The sequence below is a fragment of the Epinephelus fuscoguttatus genome, linkage group LG5 (genome assembly GCF_011397635.1).
Source record: "Epinephelus fuscoguttatus linkage group LG5, E.fuscoguttatus.final_Chr_v1".
Lineage (NCBI taxonomy): Eukaryota > Metazoa > Chordata > Actinopteri > Perciformes > Serranidae > Epinephelus > Epinephelus fuscoguttatus.
In genome coordinates, this window is record NC_064756.1 from 41,890,677 (window position 1) to 41,908,510 (window position 17,834).

General features: G+C 39.0%; 2 protein-coding genes across 2 annotated transcripts; both read left to right on the forward strand.

Annotated features, from left to right (window-relative positions):
- The first annotated feature begins 1,454 nt into the window (after positions 1–1,454).
- On the forward strand, positions 1,455–2,492 carry LOC125889056 (trace amine-associated receptor 13c-like). The gene has a single exon (XM_049576705.1). It carries the CDS (start codon positions 1,455–1,457, stop codon positions 2,490–2,492), a length of 1,038 nt encoding a protein of 345 aa, XP_049432662.1.
- Positions 2,493–8,930: 6,438 nt separating this feature from the next.
- Positions 8,931–9,950, forward strand: LOC125889058 (trace amine-associated receptor 13c-like). The gene has a single exon (XM_049576706.1). It carries the CDS (start codon positions 8,931–8,933, stop codon positions 9,948–9,950), a length of 1,020 nt encoding a protein of 339 aa, XP_049432663.1.
- Positions 9,951–17,834: the final 7,884 nt, after the last annotated feature.

A 17,834-nucleotide genomic window follows, 5' to 3' on the forward strand; every position in this document is an offset into this window, starting at 1 on the left:
CTTTTCCCTCTTGCTTTAAACATGCGGTAGTACATCCCATTATTAAAAAGCCTAACCTTGATGCAACTGCAAAAAAAAAATTCCAGCCTTTTTCTAAGCTGCCATTTTTATCAAAAGTCATGAAAAAGATTGTCTATGCTCAACTACTGTCCTTTTTAGAAAATAATAACATTATGGAAAAATGTCAGTCCAGTTTCAGGACACGCCACAGTCAGATCTGGAAACATGTTTTCATCCTCTGCTCCCATCATGTCTGGTATGCCCCAGGGCTCCATCTTGGGACCCATCCTGTTTGCCCTTTATATGCTCCCTTTAGGGTCCATCTTCCATAAATGTAATATCTCCTATTATTGTTATGCAGATGATACTCAGCTTTACCTCCTATTAGAGTATAATGACACTGTTAGGTCCCTATTGACTGCCTCCAAGATGTGAAATCTTAGATGGTGAAAAAACTCTCCAACTAAATGATAATGCAACAGAAGTGGTATTATTTGGCCCCCGCAACTCCATCCGGGGTATAGCAAACCACCTGGCGCCCTTAGCACCCAAACTTCATGCCCAGGCCAGAAATCAGGTTTAAATTCGACAAACAAATTAATTCTGTAGTGAAAGGTAGCTGTTTCCAATTTAGAAATATTGCCAAACTGAAACCAATCCTCTCATTTCATGAGGTGAGGATAGTCATAAGTGCCTTAATTTCCTCTCGTCGGGATTATTGTAATGCTCTGTATGTGGGTATAAGCCAGTTCTTCTTATCTCACATGCAGCTGATACAGAATGCTGCTGCTCGACTTCTAAGTAGTACACAGAAAACAGACCATATTACACCTGTACTGGCTTCCTTGCATTGGTTGCCAGTCAAGTATCGGTCTGAGTTTAAGGTCTTACTCTGTTTTTAAACATGGCCTAGCACCCAAATAAGCTCCTCTGCCCCCTTTTCAACACTAGATCTCTCAGATCCTCAGACCAGTTGCTTTTCGCAGTCCCGCGATCCAGGTTAAGGGTGAAGGGTGATCATGCATTCACAGAAGATGCCCCAAAGCTTTGAAACACCTTACCCTTTTCAAATACTGTAAGTGCTCCCCCTCTGTAGACACATTTAAATCTAGGCTGAAGACCCACATGTTTTCTAAGGCATTTGATTGTCCTTAAGGTTTCTGTTTTTTCTATCATTATTTTTATTTTTAAATCTTACTCTTCTGTGCTTTGTTTTCTTTATTTCTTTTCTTTTTTACTCATTTACTTTTTTAATTTAATTTTGTATGTTAACATGTATGCTAATAGCAGGCTTCTAATTGGATTGCACAGTGTATCAGGTGATTTGTAGGAGGCCTCTACAATGTGTCTTTGGTTACAAGACTAAGATTTTAGTGTGTTTCACCCATTGACCTCTCTCTCGTGGGTTCTGTTGGGTCTTCTTTGAGGTTTTGGCATATGTCTTTAGGTTTATGATGACTTTGGGCCTTTCTCAAGAACAGTACTGTTTTCCAGGCTCTAACACCTCGTGTATTAAGGCACCTTTTAGTGTGGGGACCAAACTTGCCCTCTATTTGTTGTTTGTTTTAGGCATGCTGATTACCATTTTAGGGAACTCTGTTGTCATTGTGTCTATAAGTCATTTCAAGGAGTTGCATAATCCTACCAATGTCCTTATTGTATCTCTTGCTCTGGTTGATCTACTAGTGGGTGTTATTGTGATGCCCTTCAGCACCATCCGGACCATTCACGGCTGCTGGTTCTATGGTGATGACTTCTGTCTGCTGCACTCCAGTTTTGATATGTTTCTTACCACTCTGTCTATCTTACACCTTATTTGCATTGCTGTAGACAGAAAACAAGCAATATGCAATCCTCTGCATTATTCTAGGAATATCACCATGCCAGTTGCCTGGGTTATGGTATGTGCTTGCTGGGCACTGGCTGCTGTTTACTCTTTTGGACTCCTGTACTCAAAGGCCAACATTGCAGGGTTAGAAGATTATTTGGCATCACTAAACTGTCTTGGCAGTTGTAACCTTCTCTTTAACCATCTTTGGGGAGTTTTAGACAGTGTAATTAGCTTCTTCTTTCCCTGCACTGTGATGGTTTGTCTGTACACTAAAGTATTCATCGTGGCAAAAGGGCATGTAAGAAAAATTGGAGATATGAGCAATTGTTCAAAGAGGAGAGAGCAAGAGCAAGACAGAGCAAAAGGAGGGCTGATAAAACAGTCTGAGCACAAGGCTGCAAAGACTCTGGGTATTGTAGTCGGTGCATTCATCTTTTGTTGGATGCCCTTTTTTATAAATTCTGCAATTGATGCCTACACTGCCTTCAGTACACCTACTGCCATCTTTGAAACATTTGTATGGTTGGGATACTTTAATTCAACTTTAAACCCAATTATTTATGCCTTCTTTTATCCCAGCTTCAAAAGATGTTTCTATTGTATTGTCACTCTAAAAATATTTGCATCAAATTCCTCAACCATGACTTTATCTGTTAAATGACACAGCTTCACTCAAAAACTGCACTGTTTAACATTTTCAAATAAGATATTATTTTAACAAGTTGTTGGGCATGCACTTGCATGAGCAATAAAAGGTCTTTGTTTTGCTGTTGTTATCAACAATGGCAAAATGCAAATCTTGCTTTTGCTCTCATTGTGCTATATATTACAATACTACTGCTATATTATGTCCAACATTATATATTATTTTACAGTGACCCAAGTTTATCTCTGTGTATGTCAGAGTTTCTGCTTAATTATAATGACGTATAATCAATACCTAATTATATTAAAGCAATGTCCCTTGATCAATTTAACTTTTAACAATGGATACATAATTATTGATGCTTTTAGATCATATGTAAAATTGTATTCAAATATTGTGCATTACTGCATCATGTGTTTTAACATACCTAAAGTATAAGTGTTTTTGTCCCAGTACTATACAGACAGAAAATAAAATAGTCTGCTGACAAAACCTGTACTTTTTTCTGTATGGTTAACCATAACATTGTGTCTCATTAATTTATGGATTGAAGATAGCTTTTCATGTGGTTATGGTGATTAGGGGTCTAAGCAGTGGCGCTTGTTGCTGAAACCTGTTGTTTTAGTTCTTCTTCTTTTCCTTCTTTTCTTTTGCTTTTCTCACTAAAAGTGAGTAAGTAATTGTAAGCCCAAAAGTCAACAAAGGTTGCAGGTGGGCTGTCAATTCCACCCACTACCCAGGCACATTAAAGGGATGGTGCACCCAAAAATGAAAATTCATTATCTACTCTCACTCATGCCGAGGGAGGCTCTGGTGAAGTTTTAGAGTCCTCACATCACTTGACGGAGATCCCAGGGGGGAGTGGGTAGTGGGTAACGGTGCCCCAGATTAAAACGTTCAACATAATTGAAACCAAAAAATATCTCCATACTGCTCGTCCGTAGTGATCCAAATGTCCAGAAGCCCCGACATAAAAAGTTGTTTGTAAAAACGTCATTTGAACTCTGTTTTTAGCCTCATTGTAGCCTGTAACTCTAACTGCCTCTCTGCACACTGCGCTCACGTGTGCGCTTGCGCGAAACCGTGAGACATGGGCACTGCCTTCATGTGTGTTCACGTGCTTTCACTGGTCTCACGGTAAGTGCGCACACTTGAGAGAAGATGGATGGTGGTGGACAGACCAAATACAGTCAATCCCTGCACAAGATTACCCTGCTCATGGACAAAGTCCCATCAGAAGAGATATTTACAGATATTAACACAACCCCTCTCGCTATCACTACTACTACCATCAGGCAAACCAATGAGCTCAAAAATGCCACAGCAGCAATCCTGGAGATACTTGGGTGTAAAATTAAGAGCACAACATGCAGAGTGCTCCCCATGGAGAAGACTGGAAGCCAAGATCAAGAAAGCTCAGAGGGGCTCACAATCTAACAGAGGTGGATAAGGCAGTCATGAAGGACAGGTCCTGGATGAATTAGACGTACAAGAAGATGTCAGTAAGTGAGGCTCTAGGGACTGCCACACACAAACTCATAGCTGTGGCTACTAGGCTGAAGAGGTACAGTAGAGAAGCAGAGGCCAAGAAAAGAAATGGTCTGTTGTTCAAAAATCAATCTAAGGTTTACTCCTCGCTGCAAGGGAACAACAACACAAGGACAAACCCACCCAGACCTGAGACTGAGCAATACTAGAAGGACATCAGAGAGAAAGAGACATCAAACAACACTGATGCCAAGTGGCTGGTGGCCTAAGAGCAGGCCACAGCAACCTCTCAAAACAAGAACCAGTCACCATCACCAAGGCAGACATCCAACAATGAGTATCAATCATGAAGAGCTGGACAGCACCAGGTTTGACATAATCCATCATACTGGCTGAAGAAGCTAACAGTGCTCCATTATCATCTGGAAGCACAAATGAGTTAGCTGCAAGCAGCTGGCATTCACCCAGATTGGCTAACACAAGGCAGGACAATACTTATCATGAAAGATCCCCACAAGGGTGTAACACCTTTGAACTACCGGCCGATAACATGCCTCTCCACAACATGGAAACTTCTCTCAGGCATCTCAGCAGCTAAGCTGAGTAGGCACGAGTCAATACACGAGCAAAGTTCAGAAGGGCATAGGAAACAACACCAAAGCTTCAAAGAACCAGCCACTGGTTGACAGAGCAGTCACCCAACAGTCCAAGACTAGGCAGACCAACCTGAGCACTGCCTGGATTAACTACATGAAAGTCTACAACTCAATACCCCACACATAGAGCACCTGGCACTATACAAGACTAACAGCACACTGGTAACATTCATCAAGAACTCAATGTGGCTGTGGAGCACAGCACTGGAAGCCAACCCCAAGGCCATTGCACAAGTCACCATAAAGTGTTGCATATACCAAGGTGATGCACTGTCCCCGCTGTATTTCTGCAGAGGCCTAAATCCCCTAAATCAGATCATCTCAAAGAGTGATTATTAATACAGATTCAATTAAACTGAATTGAAAAAGCGGCGCAGTCATCGGCTATCTCCTGTACATGAATACCAGGAGTGAACATGATGTCAATTCACTGATCCAGGGTAAGGCAGGTGCTAAGAAGCCAGCTAAATAGAAGGTATAAGACCTAAGCCATCAACATGTACGCTCTACCAGTCATCAGATACCCAGCTGGACAAGTGAGCTGGCCACAGGGGGAGATGGATGCCGGTGATGTCAAGACCTAAAACCTCCTCACAATGCAAGGAGGGTTCCACCCATAGTCCAGCACCATGAGATTCTACGAGCAGTGAAAAGAGGGAGGGTGAGGATTAGTTAGTATCCGAGCCACAATTCAGGATTAAACATGGAGCATCCAAGGATAAATCAGGAACATGGCCCCCCATAATGACCTGCTCAAAAGAGCCTCAGACAGCAGAAGACAGAGGGTGATGAGGAGGAAGAGACAGACAGAAGAAGTGGCTGACATCAAGAAATCCTACCAGTTGCTAGAAAAGAGTTGGGATGTAAGATGCATGCTGGGCCAGCATACACTGAGTGGCACAACCAAGGACCTTGGACAGTGTACAAAAACATCTGTGCCAAGTATGGACTAGAAGTCTCCAAGTCTCGATGGATCACACCACCAACACTGGTTGAGAACAGCAAGGCTAAGATCCTGGGATCCCAAGTTCCAGACTGACAAGCTGCTGCTAGCTAACCAACCAGACATAGCGGTGGTTGACAAGGAGCAGAAGAGGGCAGTTGTGGTAAATGTAGCAATCCCAGCTGACAGTAACAGGGAGAAAGAGCATGAAAAGACTGAGAAGTACCAGGGGCTGAAGGAACAATTGGAACAGATGTTTAAGGTGTTAGGAACATAAAGTCAGGGTACACACGGAGGCACCAATTATGTTGGGAACAACAATATTAGGCCTCACCAAGGGGACACCATTAAAGTTGTAAACTGGCTATCGGAAATAATTAATAATTATTAATAATAATTAATAATTATGTTGAATAATGTGACTTAATGCCCCACGAGGTGACTTAATGTTATTAAGTCACCTCGTGGGGCACCATTCCCGTAAAGGGCAAATGATAGCCAGTTAAAGATATCAGTCTCATAAAATACACTAAACTATTAATTTGGAGTTTTGATTAATAATTAAATTAATAACAATAACCAAAATTAACAGTAAAGCCTGAGGGATTTCGGAGTGCTTGATGCAGCAGAGGTTGACTATTCATTCACTCTTGTGCAACATTAAACAGACAGCAGGTATGATTCCAAAGAATTATATTTTATATTCACAAAGTAACCAAAGCAAAACCAAAAAACACAATTCTAACTAACTATATAAGCTTGGTGAGTATATGTGTGTGTGTGTATGTGTGTGTGTGTGTGTGAGAGAGAGAGAGAGAGAGAGAGAGAGAGAGAGAGAGAGAGAGAGAGAAAGGCGGATGTGGTGATCAAAGAGCCGTTTGGCCTACAAAACAAAATGACTGACAACAGAGAACTACAAGATGGCTGAATCAAAGCTGGCTTCAGATTGGGGGAGGTGTTGTCTGACCGTGTGGTCAGGACAAAGGAAAAGAAGCAGGAACTTTGAGATGCCTATTTGGGTGTAGCTCTGTTGAAAGCCTTTTTGTTGGTGAGTCTATGTGAATGTGTTATGTGTTGCAGACAGTCTAAATTAGTGCAGAGATTGTTTAGTTGTGTGCAAGAATCTGTTTCTGAACAGTATTAGCAAACTAAACACTTAGCTTTACTAACTTAACTAATGAATGACCTAACTGCAAACAATCACGACAAATACTCAATAAACAGCATTGAATCACATACAACAAGTTAAACAGTCTTGCTTAGCTGTGATAAACCTATGCCCAGTTGTTATGTTACCGACACTTGAATGGATGAAAGAAAGAGTCACTTGGTGGTGTGCTGCTTTTTATAGCTGGCAGAGGAAGGCTGGAAAGAGCTGTGGTTCCAGATGCAGTCTTTGGTGTGTCCTTTGTTCCAAAAGTGGAACTTTGAGGAAGCTGGTTGCTCGAGGTCTTTACAGAGTTAGACGCTGGGTGTTAACTCACTTGGTTCTCCTTGTTGCTAGAAAGCTAGTTGCAAATCTTGTGCTTGCACCTCGAACTTTCTGGTTCAGGTTACAGAGTCTGTGATCAATTGCCCTCCCTTTAGTGGTTTGGGGCAATGGAGCATGGTCTGGGCATCTGGGCTGGTCCAGGCCCAGCCACAAAGAGAGGTGTGGGTGGCTTGGCAGATCCCGAGTAAGAAAAAGATTGTCTGAAGGGAGCACACCTTCTACAGATGCCTATGACATCACAGTCACATGTCACTGTAAAAGTCCTGTCCAATCAAGTTTTGAGACTTGTGTCTTACTGAGGTGTGAGATGACCTCCTGTAGAGATGAGTGTCAAATAGCTGTCTTTGTTTGAAGAACAAAGAGGCAATGTAAGGCACCCAGGATGCCTCCTGGGTGCCTTACATTAGACTTTCTCTGGGCACATTCAACTGGCAGGAGGCCCCGGGCCAGACTCAAAACACACTGGAAGGATATGTGTAATCTGACTTGGGACTGCCTCGGTATCCCCCAGGAGGAGCTGGAACATTTTTGGGGAGGGGGATGTCTAGAGTACATTGCTCAACCTTCTTCCCAAGTGACCCAGCCCCGGATAAGCAGATGAAAATAGATGGATGGATGGATAGATGAATATCTCTGGAAACACCACCGAGTCATTTGTTAGTTCCATCCTTGATCAGCTGAATGAAGCATTTTGAGGTTTCCTGCTGCTGAGGTAAAATCTCTTTGTAGAATTCTCTCTGCTGTTGCAGTAACTGGGAGAGTACAGGATGTACCAGGAGCTGCTAGATGCTGGAGATGTGGATTTCCACTCAGGCCTAAGGCCTAGTAGGCCCAGACGTTCATCAACTTTGTCTACAACCATAAAGTTAATACTTGGTATAATACCGTCCACATGTTGAGAGAAAATTTAGATCAAAGTCAAGTGAACTGCTGTGTTTGACATTTCCAGACAGGATTTTGTAGGTTCTTATTAGATTGAAACATGACAGTTTTTCAGAGACAAGGCATGGCAACCATCTTGATTTAACACCACCAAGCTGTGATATCTCCACTGATACCATCGCCTGAGGTAGTAGTAGGACCATCACTGCCACAGTTAACATTCAAATACTTCTGTATGAAGCTACTATTACATCTAACACTATGGAGTACTCCCTCATCGCTTGGCAAACAACCAGAATTAGCAAACTGGCAAACCCACCAATCAGCAGACACACTATTTCTTAGAAACTGTTTTAGTTGTACAGCCTACTGTATATAGATAAAGAGTGTGGACCCACACTTTAGTCTGAGTTCATTTTCTAATTAAGATTTAGTTCTTTGTTTACTTCCTGCTTACCTTTTTGAGCGTTCTTATGCTGTTTGATCTGTGTATGATTTAACCATCCATCCATCCATCCATCCATCCATCCATCAATCGCTCCAATCTGAAAACAAATTATGAATGTTTCTTACTGTGTCCCAACATCTGTGCAGTGCATGTTACCTATCCAGCACCTGATACGTGTACTTTTGATATATGTACACTTACACAGTAATTTGTTACCTCTTAAAAAAATACAATGCTAGTAAATATACTTCTTTATTTCTCAACAATAAATGATTTTGTTCTCGAAACTATGAATTGTTATTTAGGCATATTGTCCACATTGCAAATATTACAATATCTCATGAATTAATTTTGGATGTTAACGTATATGCTAATAGCAAGCTTTTAATTGGATTGCACAGTGTATCAGGTGATTTGTAGGAGGCATCTACAATGTGTCTTTGGTTACAAGATAGATATTTCCGTGTGTTTCTCCCATGGACCTCTCTCTCGTGGGTGCTGTTGGGTCGTCTTTGAGGTTTTGGCATATGACTTTAGGTTTATGATGACTTTTGGCCTTTTGCAAGAACAGTACTGTTTTCCAGGCTCTAACACTTCGTGTGTTAAGGCACATTTCAGTGTGGGGACCAAAGTTGCCCTCTATTTGTTGTTTGCTTTAGGCATGCTGGTTACCATTTTAGGGAACTCTGTTGTCATTGTGTCTGTAAGTCATTTCAAGGAGTTGCATAATCCTACCAATGTCCTTATTGTATCTCTTGCTCTGGTTGATCTACTAGTGGGTGTTATTGTGATGCCCTTCAGCACCATCCGGACCGTTCAAGGCTGCTGGTTCTATGGTGATGACTTCTGTCTGCTGCACACCAGTTTTGATGTGTTTTTTACCACTGTGTCTATCTTACACCTTATTTGCATTGCTGTAGACAGACAGCAAGCAATATGCAATCCTCTGCATTATTCTAGGAATATCACCATGCCAGTTGCCTGGGTTATGGTATTTGCCAGCTGGGCACTGGCTGCTGTTTACTCTTTTGGACTACTTTACTCAAAGGCCAACAGTGCAGGTTTAGAGGATTATATGGCATCACTAAACTGTCTTGGCAGTTGTAACCCTGTCTATAACCACCTTTGGGGAGTTTTAGACAGTGTAATCAGCTTCTTCTTTCCCTGCACTGTGATGGTTTGTCTGTACACTAAAGTATTCATTGTGGCTAAAGAGCAAGTAAAAAAGATCAACAATATGAGCAATTGTTCAGATGACAGAGCAAGAGACGGGCTGATAAAACAGTCTGAGCACAAGGCTGCAAAGACTCTGGGTATTGTGGTTGGTGCATTCATCTTTTGTTGGATGCCCTTTTTCATCATTTCTGCAGTTGATCCCCACACTGGCTTCAGTACACCTATTGTCATTTTTGAAACATTTTTTTGGTTGGGTTACTTTAATTCAACTTTAAACCCAATTATTTATGCCTTCTTTTATCCCAGCTTCAAAAGATGTTTCTATTGTATTGTCACTCTAAAAATATTTGCATCAAATTCCTCAACCATGACTTTATCTGTTAAATGACACAGCTTCACTCAAAAACTGCACTGTTTAACATTTTAAAATATAATATTATTTTAAACAAGTTCTTATCCACACACTTGCATGAGCAATAAAAGGTCTTTGTTTTGCTCTTTTTTTTTCAAAAATCACTGTCGTGCAACTGTTATCAGACAAAAATCTTTGTATTACAATACATCATGTGTTATTTTACTGTGACCCTTATTCATGTTTGTCTCTGTGTGTGATTGCTAACACACACATTATTTTTCATGTCAAAATTTTCACCTACCTGTAATAACTTGTATAATCAATACCTTATTATTTTAAATCATGGCCCCTTGATCAATTTAACTTTTAGCAATGCATACATAGTTTTTAATGCTTTTTAGTTGTATGTAAAATTGTATTCAAATATTGTGCATTACTGCATCATGTGTTTAACACACCTAAAATCTAAGTGTTTTGTCCCAGTACTATACAAACAGAAAAGAAAATAATCAGCCAACAAAACCTGTACTTGTTGTGTCCAGATAATTTAATGATTCAAGACAGCTTTTCATGTGGTTATGAACATTGAATACTGGTCCAAGCAATGGCAATTGGTTTTGGAGCCTGTTTCTGTTTGTTCTTATTCTTCCTCTTCTTCGTCTTAGTTTTTGGTCACTAAAAGTGTTTGTGCAGCAAAGATCATAAGCCCAAACATAAACAAAATTTGCAAGCGTGCTACAAATTCCACCCACTTCTCAGGCACACAAATTGACACTGACCTCAGGGTGGAGCTGTAACAATTACATTAATATTTTTTTACAATTATCCTGAAAACAGCTTGACCTAAGGCCTTTGCATGCCACGCCTGTATTTTCGTATTTTTTAAATCCTTCATCTGATACAAATCGTTTTGCACAGAAACCTTGCACACTGGGTCTGATGCAAATTATTGTTACAATTGTTTGGAAAATTTGCACCATTGCACCTCTCCACTGGAGGTACCTCCCTGGCTGTTTCCACCCTCTGGCCTGTCCTGCATTTGCCACTGCAGCTACCTGAAGGTCTTGAGCTGTCCTCCCTCTGTGTGGGATACTGTGTGCAGTGTATTTACTCTTTGTAGTTTTATTATCATCATTTTTCTTTAACAGTCACCAGAATGTAGTAAACAACATCTCTAAAACTCTTTTTCTTTTTTTGTCTGATGGAAGACCCCAAACCCCTCATTATGGTCTTAAAATTATCTGTAGCTTTTTGGTCTGAAGGTTGGCGAGTATGATAAGCAGCAACATTCAAATGTCCTGCATTTACAACATATCTTGAATTTTTAGTCATTCTTCAGTGGAAAAACACATTACACATGTTTGGTTACTGTAACAAAATTGTTTTTGTGAAGTTTTAAAAATTCTGAATCCAAAGACTTTAAATATATATATATATATATATATATATGTATATGTACATATTTTTTTTATTTCAAGTATTGTAAAAGTCACATAAAGAAGTTATGATTAAACGTTTAAGGCAAAGGAAGGCTGGAAAGGCTAGAAGTACCACATGCATAATGCATGATAGTCCATGTAAAATCTAACATGTGCCCATTCTCAGTTCTACATGCACTGATGCATGTAAGAAATGACAGAAAATATGTTGTGCAGGGCTGCCAACTCTCACACATTGACTGTAATGACACACCCCCAACAAATTAAGAACTGATAAATTTGTAGGGTTTTTTTATTTTTTTTTTTTAAGAAGGCACCGACAACACAGTTTGACAAGACAGAGCAGCAAAGCTCAACAGCAACCGTGTAAAGACTGCAGTCATGCAGCTGCTTGACTGCTGTTCAGGTACAGTTTGACCAGTCAAATATATACTTAATTCAGTTCCATCAAACACATAGAATCACAATTTGTAGTACTCATAATCACCAATAAATATTAGTAACTGTATTATGGTGGTCCTGCCAGTCATACTTCTGCCATTATTATACACATATGGTTATTATTGTTACATACACTATCATATTTATCGTATATATACTTACAAAAAAAATTATCTATATATATATATATATATATATCTCTCTCTCTATATATATATATATAGAGATAGATATATATATATATATATATATATATATATATATATATATATATATAGATATAGATATATATATATAGGCCTATATATATATATATATATATATATATATATATATAGGCCTAGTGCTGCACGATTAATCTAATCGCAATCGCGATATCAGGCTGTTCGATTACATAACCGCATAAAAGGCTGCGATTTGCGATGTATGGGGTGCTGTTTGTAAAGTGGCTCACGCTGAAAATAACATCAACATTTTGCCACATTTAGCTTCAAACAATGTTTAAAAAAGTATTGTGATTTTTTTAACGTCACCTTTTACCACATTTACAGCAATATTTGTTAACTTAGAAATATATTAAATAGTTAAATCTAAATATTAAATGTGGCACCTAAATGTTAAATGTTAAATCTAAATATTAAATCCAAATCTAAATGCTAAATCTAAATCTAAATGTTAAATCTAAATATTAAATCTAAATCTAAATGCTAAATCTAAATCTAAATATTAAATCTAAATCTAAATCTAAATGTTAAATCTAAATGCTAAAAATAAATATAAATATAAATGTTAAATCTAAATATTAAATCTAAATCTAAATCTAAATGTTAAATCTAAATGTTTTGGGTGAAACTAAATATTTAGCTAATATGCAAATTCACACCGGAAGTACCAAAATAAAAGCTCGAGATGGTCAGACTGTTTATAGAATCAAATAACGAATTAAAACCAACTTATCGGGGGAAATGGACACTTGAACATACATTAGCGTGATAATAACTACCTAAAATAACAAGAAACGTGTTTGGAGAAATTTTATTTGACGTGTACTTTGAGTTGTTAGTGTCCCTTCGAGGATTAACAACCTAAGCTAAGCTAACAACCGTCAGTTCTTAGCCCGTTAGCAGTGTCTGTAATGACTCATTAACTCTTAAAGCGGTCCGTGTAAAAAATATTTGTTCCAGCGGATGTCTTAGTTACAACATGATTGAGCTAGCAAAGCAGTTTTGTGTTGCGATGTGTGGTATTTATTCAGTTTTGGGAAATCACGATGTCTAGAAAGCACCAGTGGCCGCAGCAGCAGCAAAGCTATCAGGACGTCATCTGTTAAATGTCTCCCATTGTCGGATACGACATGAAACTACTCCAGTTAGCTCAATCATGTTGTAACTAAGACATCCGCTGGACAAAATATTTTCTTCACGGACCGTTTAGAGTTAGTGAGTCATTACAGACACTGCTAACGGAGCTAACAGCTAACAGTTAGCCTCGCTAATCTACGATAACCATGTTATTAATTTCAGACCGTGATAGTAATGTTTGTTCAGTCATAGTGTTTATAGGCTTTACAAACACCAGATTAGTCTAAACGGTGATATAGTGACGTGAAAAACGTGAGATGTGCATATATATGTGTAGCTAAACTCCAAGGTGATTCCCTCAGAAGGGACACTAACAGCTCAAAGTACACATCAAATAAAATTTCTCCAAACACGTTTCTTGTTATTTTAGGTAGTATATATAGTATAATATATATATAGTATTATCACGCTAATGTATGTTCAAGTGTCCATTTCCCCCGATAAATTGGTTTTAATTCGTTATTTGATTCTATAAACAGTCTGACCATCTCGAGCTTTTATTTTGGTACTTCCGGTGACCGGCAGTGTGAATTTGCATATTAGCTAAATATTTAGTTTCACCCAAAACATTTAGATTTAACATTTAGATTTAGATTTAGATTTAATATTTAGATTTAACATTTATATTTATATTTATATTTAGCATTTAGATTTAACATTTAGATTTAGATTTAGATTTAGATTTAATATTTAGATTTAGATTTAGCATTTAGATTTAGATTTAATATTTAGATTTAACATTTAGATTTAGATTTAGATTTAGCATTTAGATTTAGATTTAATATTTAGATTTAACATTTAACATTTAGGTGCCACATTTAATATTTAGATTTAACTATTTAATATATTTCTAAGTTAACAAATATTGCTGTAAATGTGGTAAAAGGTGACGTTAAAAAAATCACAATACTTTTTTAAACATTGTTTGAAGCTAAATGTGGCAAAATGTTGATGTTATTTTCAGCGTGAGACACTTTACAAACGGCACCCCATAGCGATGTAATGTAAATAAATGTTAACATGTGTGCCTGTGAACATGACTACCTCTCCTGTAGTGTGTGGAGTTTGTTAACATCACGCACACAAGCTACACAGATATATATACGTAGATGCCGCATTCAACGGTGCTCCTCATTGGAGCGATACGTCAACGCAGTCGCCATCTTGCCCAGGTGGAGCCGCACTGCCTAATGCATGTATGTCTATTGAGGCAGGAGACTATTTATGATTAAAATCATCATTACTGGCTGAATTCTCAACCAATTTTCACGCGGTTTGGTTTGTTACAATCGTCAGACATGACACAGCTTTTCATACCAAAATATTTGATCTTATGTAGATAAAGTAACAGTAATAGTTCTACAACACATTTAAACTAAACTTTCCCCATGTAATAAATATTCTTTTTTCTTACTAGATGTACAATGCCCACCATAATGTCATTTAATTATTAATTTTGATTATAAATGTTTATTCACATTTTAAGTCACACAATGTGCAAAAAATAGTGTATCAGCAGTGTTGTGCCAAGCTGCAGTGTAGTTACACATTCTAATTAACAAATGTTGGTTTTGTACAAGTGAAAATAAATGACTTAGAGCTGCATGTTTACACAGAATTTTGCTTTAATCTCATATGTATAACACCACAGTGCTCATGGGAGCCTGGACACAGAACTATTTACATTATTAGGTCATATTTACAAAAAATATATACAGTGTACAGTAGTATTATTTTTAGGAGTCCTTGCAGAGATGCTCGGGAAAATTGAACATAGAGGGAGTCACTCCGTCCCTTAAATGGACAGTCTGCCCAGTCCTGTCGAAGTCCTCAGGTCTTAAGTGACAGCTGCAGATGACTGAGGAGTCACCTGGGACAAAGTCCTTTCTCCTCACTGCTGCTACCCATGCCCGTCTCCTATCTGTGTTTTCTGGGAAACTACACACAAAAAATAAGTGTGTCGGGAAAATGCAGTTCCACATAATTTGTAGTTATAATTCAGGCCACAAGTTAACTAACGTTATACTGCGTTATGTCACGTTGGTGCCATGAAACAGATAGTTGACAATTTGGAATAACACATACACCGACAAATCATCATAATTTCTAAGTAAGTAAAGTAATATTATATAGACAGGTTTCTTGTGTACAAACAATACTAGGTGCGCACGCATCCAGGGGGCAAAAGACTACTTCGGAGTGAATTGATATCAATGTAGATGCCGTATTGTTTGTAAGTTCTCGCTGACTCAACTGCAATAAAATGTAATTTCATATAAAAATCTCTTCGTCTTTAATTGTATCACAAATCAGAAAAACACTTGCTGAAATGTCCATGAATTTCACTCAACTTACCAGGTTGTGATGGTTGTTTTGGATGTCTACAGTATCAGGAGCATGGTGGTAACGTCAGTGAACGCTAACAAAGTCAAAGTAAAAATGTTTACGACAAGGCTATTTTACGGCCTGCCAACATTTAGAAGAAAAAACCCCCACCAATGTCACTGTAAAAATACGTTACACTACACGTCTGATAGCTCGTTAGCTAGTTCTGGGACAGAGATGACTCAGACCAATTATATCAACAGCCTAAGCAGCTCAGACTGCACTGATTACCTCAACAAACTGGTCCTCAGTAATGGTGAGAAATTACCAGACCCATATAATATTCCCAGTGAGGAACGGATTTCAGATATGTCCAAATGGCCAGCTATCATATGGCCTGACATATACATTTATCTGATAGAGAAGCCCAATGTGTACACAAAGGACAATTTGCGTGCATATAAATCTTTAGACGCATATAATTACTGTATGTACTTTGTGGTCATGTGCAAAATTTAAAGTTTTATGACACGGGTTCAGAGTTTTGCGCTTTGAGGGCAGGTGTCCTGCCCAGCCAGAGACAGGGACTAAAAACAAAACCTTATGATGCCTGGTTGTACTTGCACAGGGATCTTGGGTACATCCTAACTGCTAACTGCACATGCATGGCTGGGTAAGTCTCACACAGCAGATATTGTGAGCTCATGATTTCACTTACTTTTGCTAATAGATCTATCCATCGCACCAGTGTCGCTTCTTGTTGCAGTCATGCTGCAGCCATCATGTGCCAAGTTGAACTGTCAGGGCGCAGACGCACCGAGGAGGAGGTCGCCTGCGTGTCCCAACCAAATCATTGGAAGGACATGTCCCGAAAAAGGTTGAGCCACAAAAGCTGAAAAACACCAACTTCAGCCAACCAAAGCGACACCTGACAGAGTTGCCTCAAGTCCATCACACACCAACACCTCAAAATATACCAGGTAGCCTACATGAGAGTGAAATGATGCGTAACACGCTGATACTCTATTATTACTATTACTTACTATTACTATTACTATTACGCACAACCGTCTGCAGTGGACTGAAGCTTCAGGAGAGTAACATGTAGGCTACTATTAGGTATTATTATATTATTTATTAGTATTATTTACCTAATATACACATATAATTTTACAAATTTTTCTGCAGAGCTAAATTAAACATAATATTTACTTATCAAGCATTTTAATAAAATCATAAGTGTTATTTTAAAATTACGCCCTCTCATGTGATAATCCTTACATCTATACATTTCCTCCTTCACACAGCAATTACAATGGAAGATCTCCAGGCTCTCAAAAACATATGTCCTGCTTTGTTTACATCAATCAACACAGCTGCAGACTCAGACACAGACACAGCATCAGAATCTGGATCAGAACTACCTGAGCCCCTGACAACTATGTATGACCCATCAGCTAGGGACCTGTCATCTCCAGGAGAAGTGCAAAACCAGCTATGGAAAAATGAGAGGGCAATGCACAATTAACAGATGTGACTAAAGAGCAGGCTAAGTGCACAACATGGGAACTCCACAGAGTGGGGCGTGTAACAGGCAGTACCTTTCACAGGGTTGTTTAGTGCAAAGACACCTCAGTTGAAAGTGTTGTGAAACAGATCATGCAATGTGCAGCCACAGATCTCACTGTTCCAGCTGTCATGTGGGGAAGGCAAATGGAAGATACTGCACCTAAACATTATGAAACAGAAATGAAGAAAATACACATGGCCTTTAATGTAGAAGCAGTGGGTCTAACAGTGAGAGCAGATGAGCCATACCTGGCTGCTTCTCCTGATGCGATATTCTCCTGTGACTGCTGTGGAACAGGCCTGTTAGAGATAAAGCGTCCATACAAGTACAGGGAGGGACTAGAGGGGTCAGAGTCTGATGCATCCTTTTGCCTTGATGGAAACTATGATTTGCGACCCACCCATCCATATTACTCACAGATACAATTACACATGTATGTTTGTCAAATGGACATATGTGATTTCATGGTGTGGACGAAGACAAGCAGCATCATTTGCCGGCTACGGAGAGATGAGCCCTTTCTACAAGAAACCCTTCCCAAGGCTGAATCATTTTTCATGGACCACCTCCTCCCAGAACTTGTCTGCCGCTGCAAAGACACTCACCTGGCTGAAGAGATCAAATGTCTGTACTGCAAAAAGCCAAGCTTTGGCAAAATGATCATGTGCACAGACTGCTGCCAACACTTTCACTATGCATGTGTGAACATTACCAGATACTCCCAAAAAATGGAAATGTGGATGCAAGTAGATACACCCAACGATGATGAATACTGGATGCT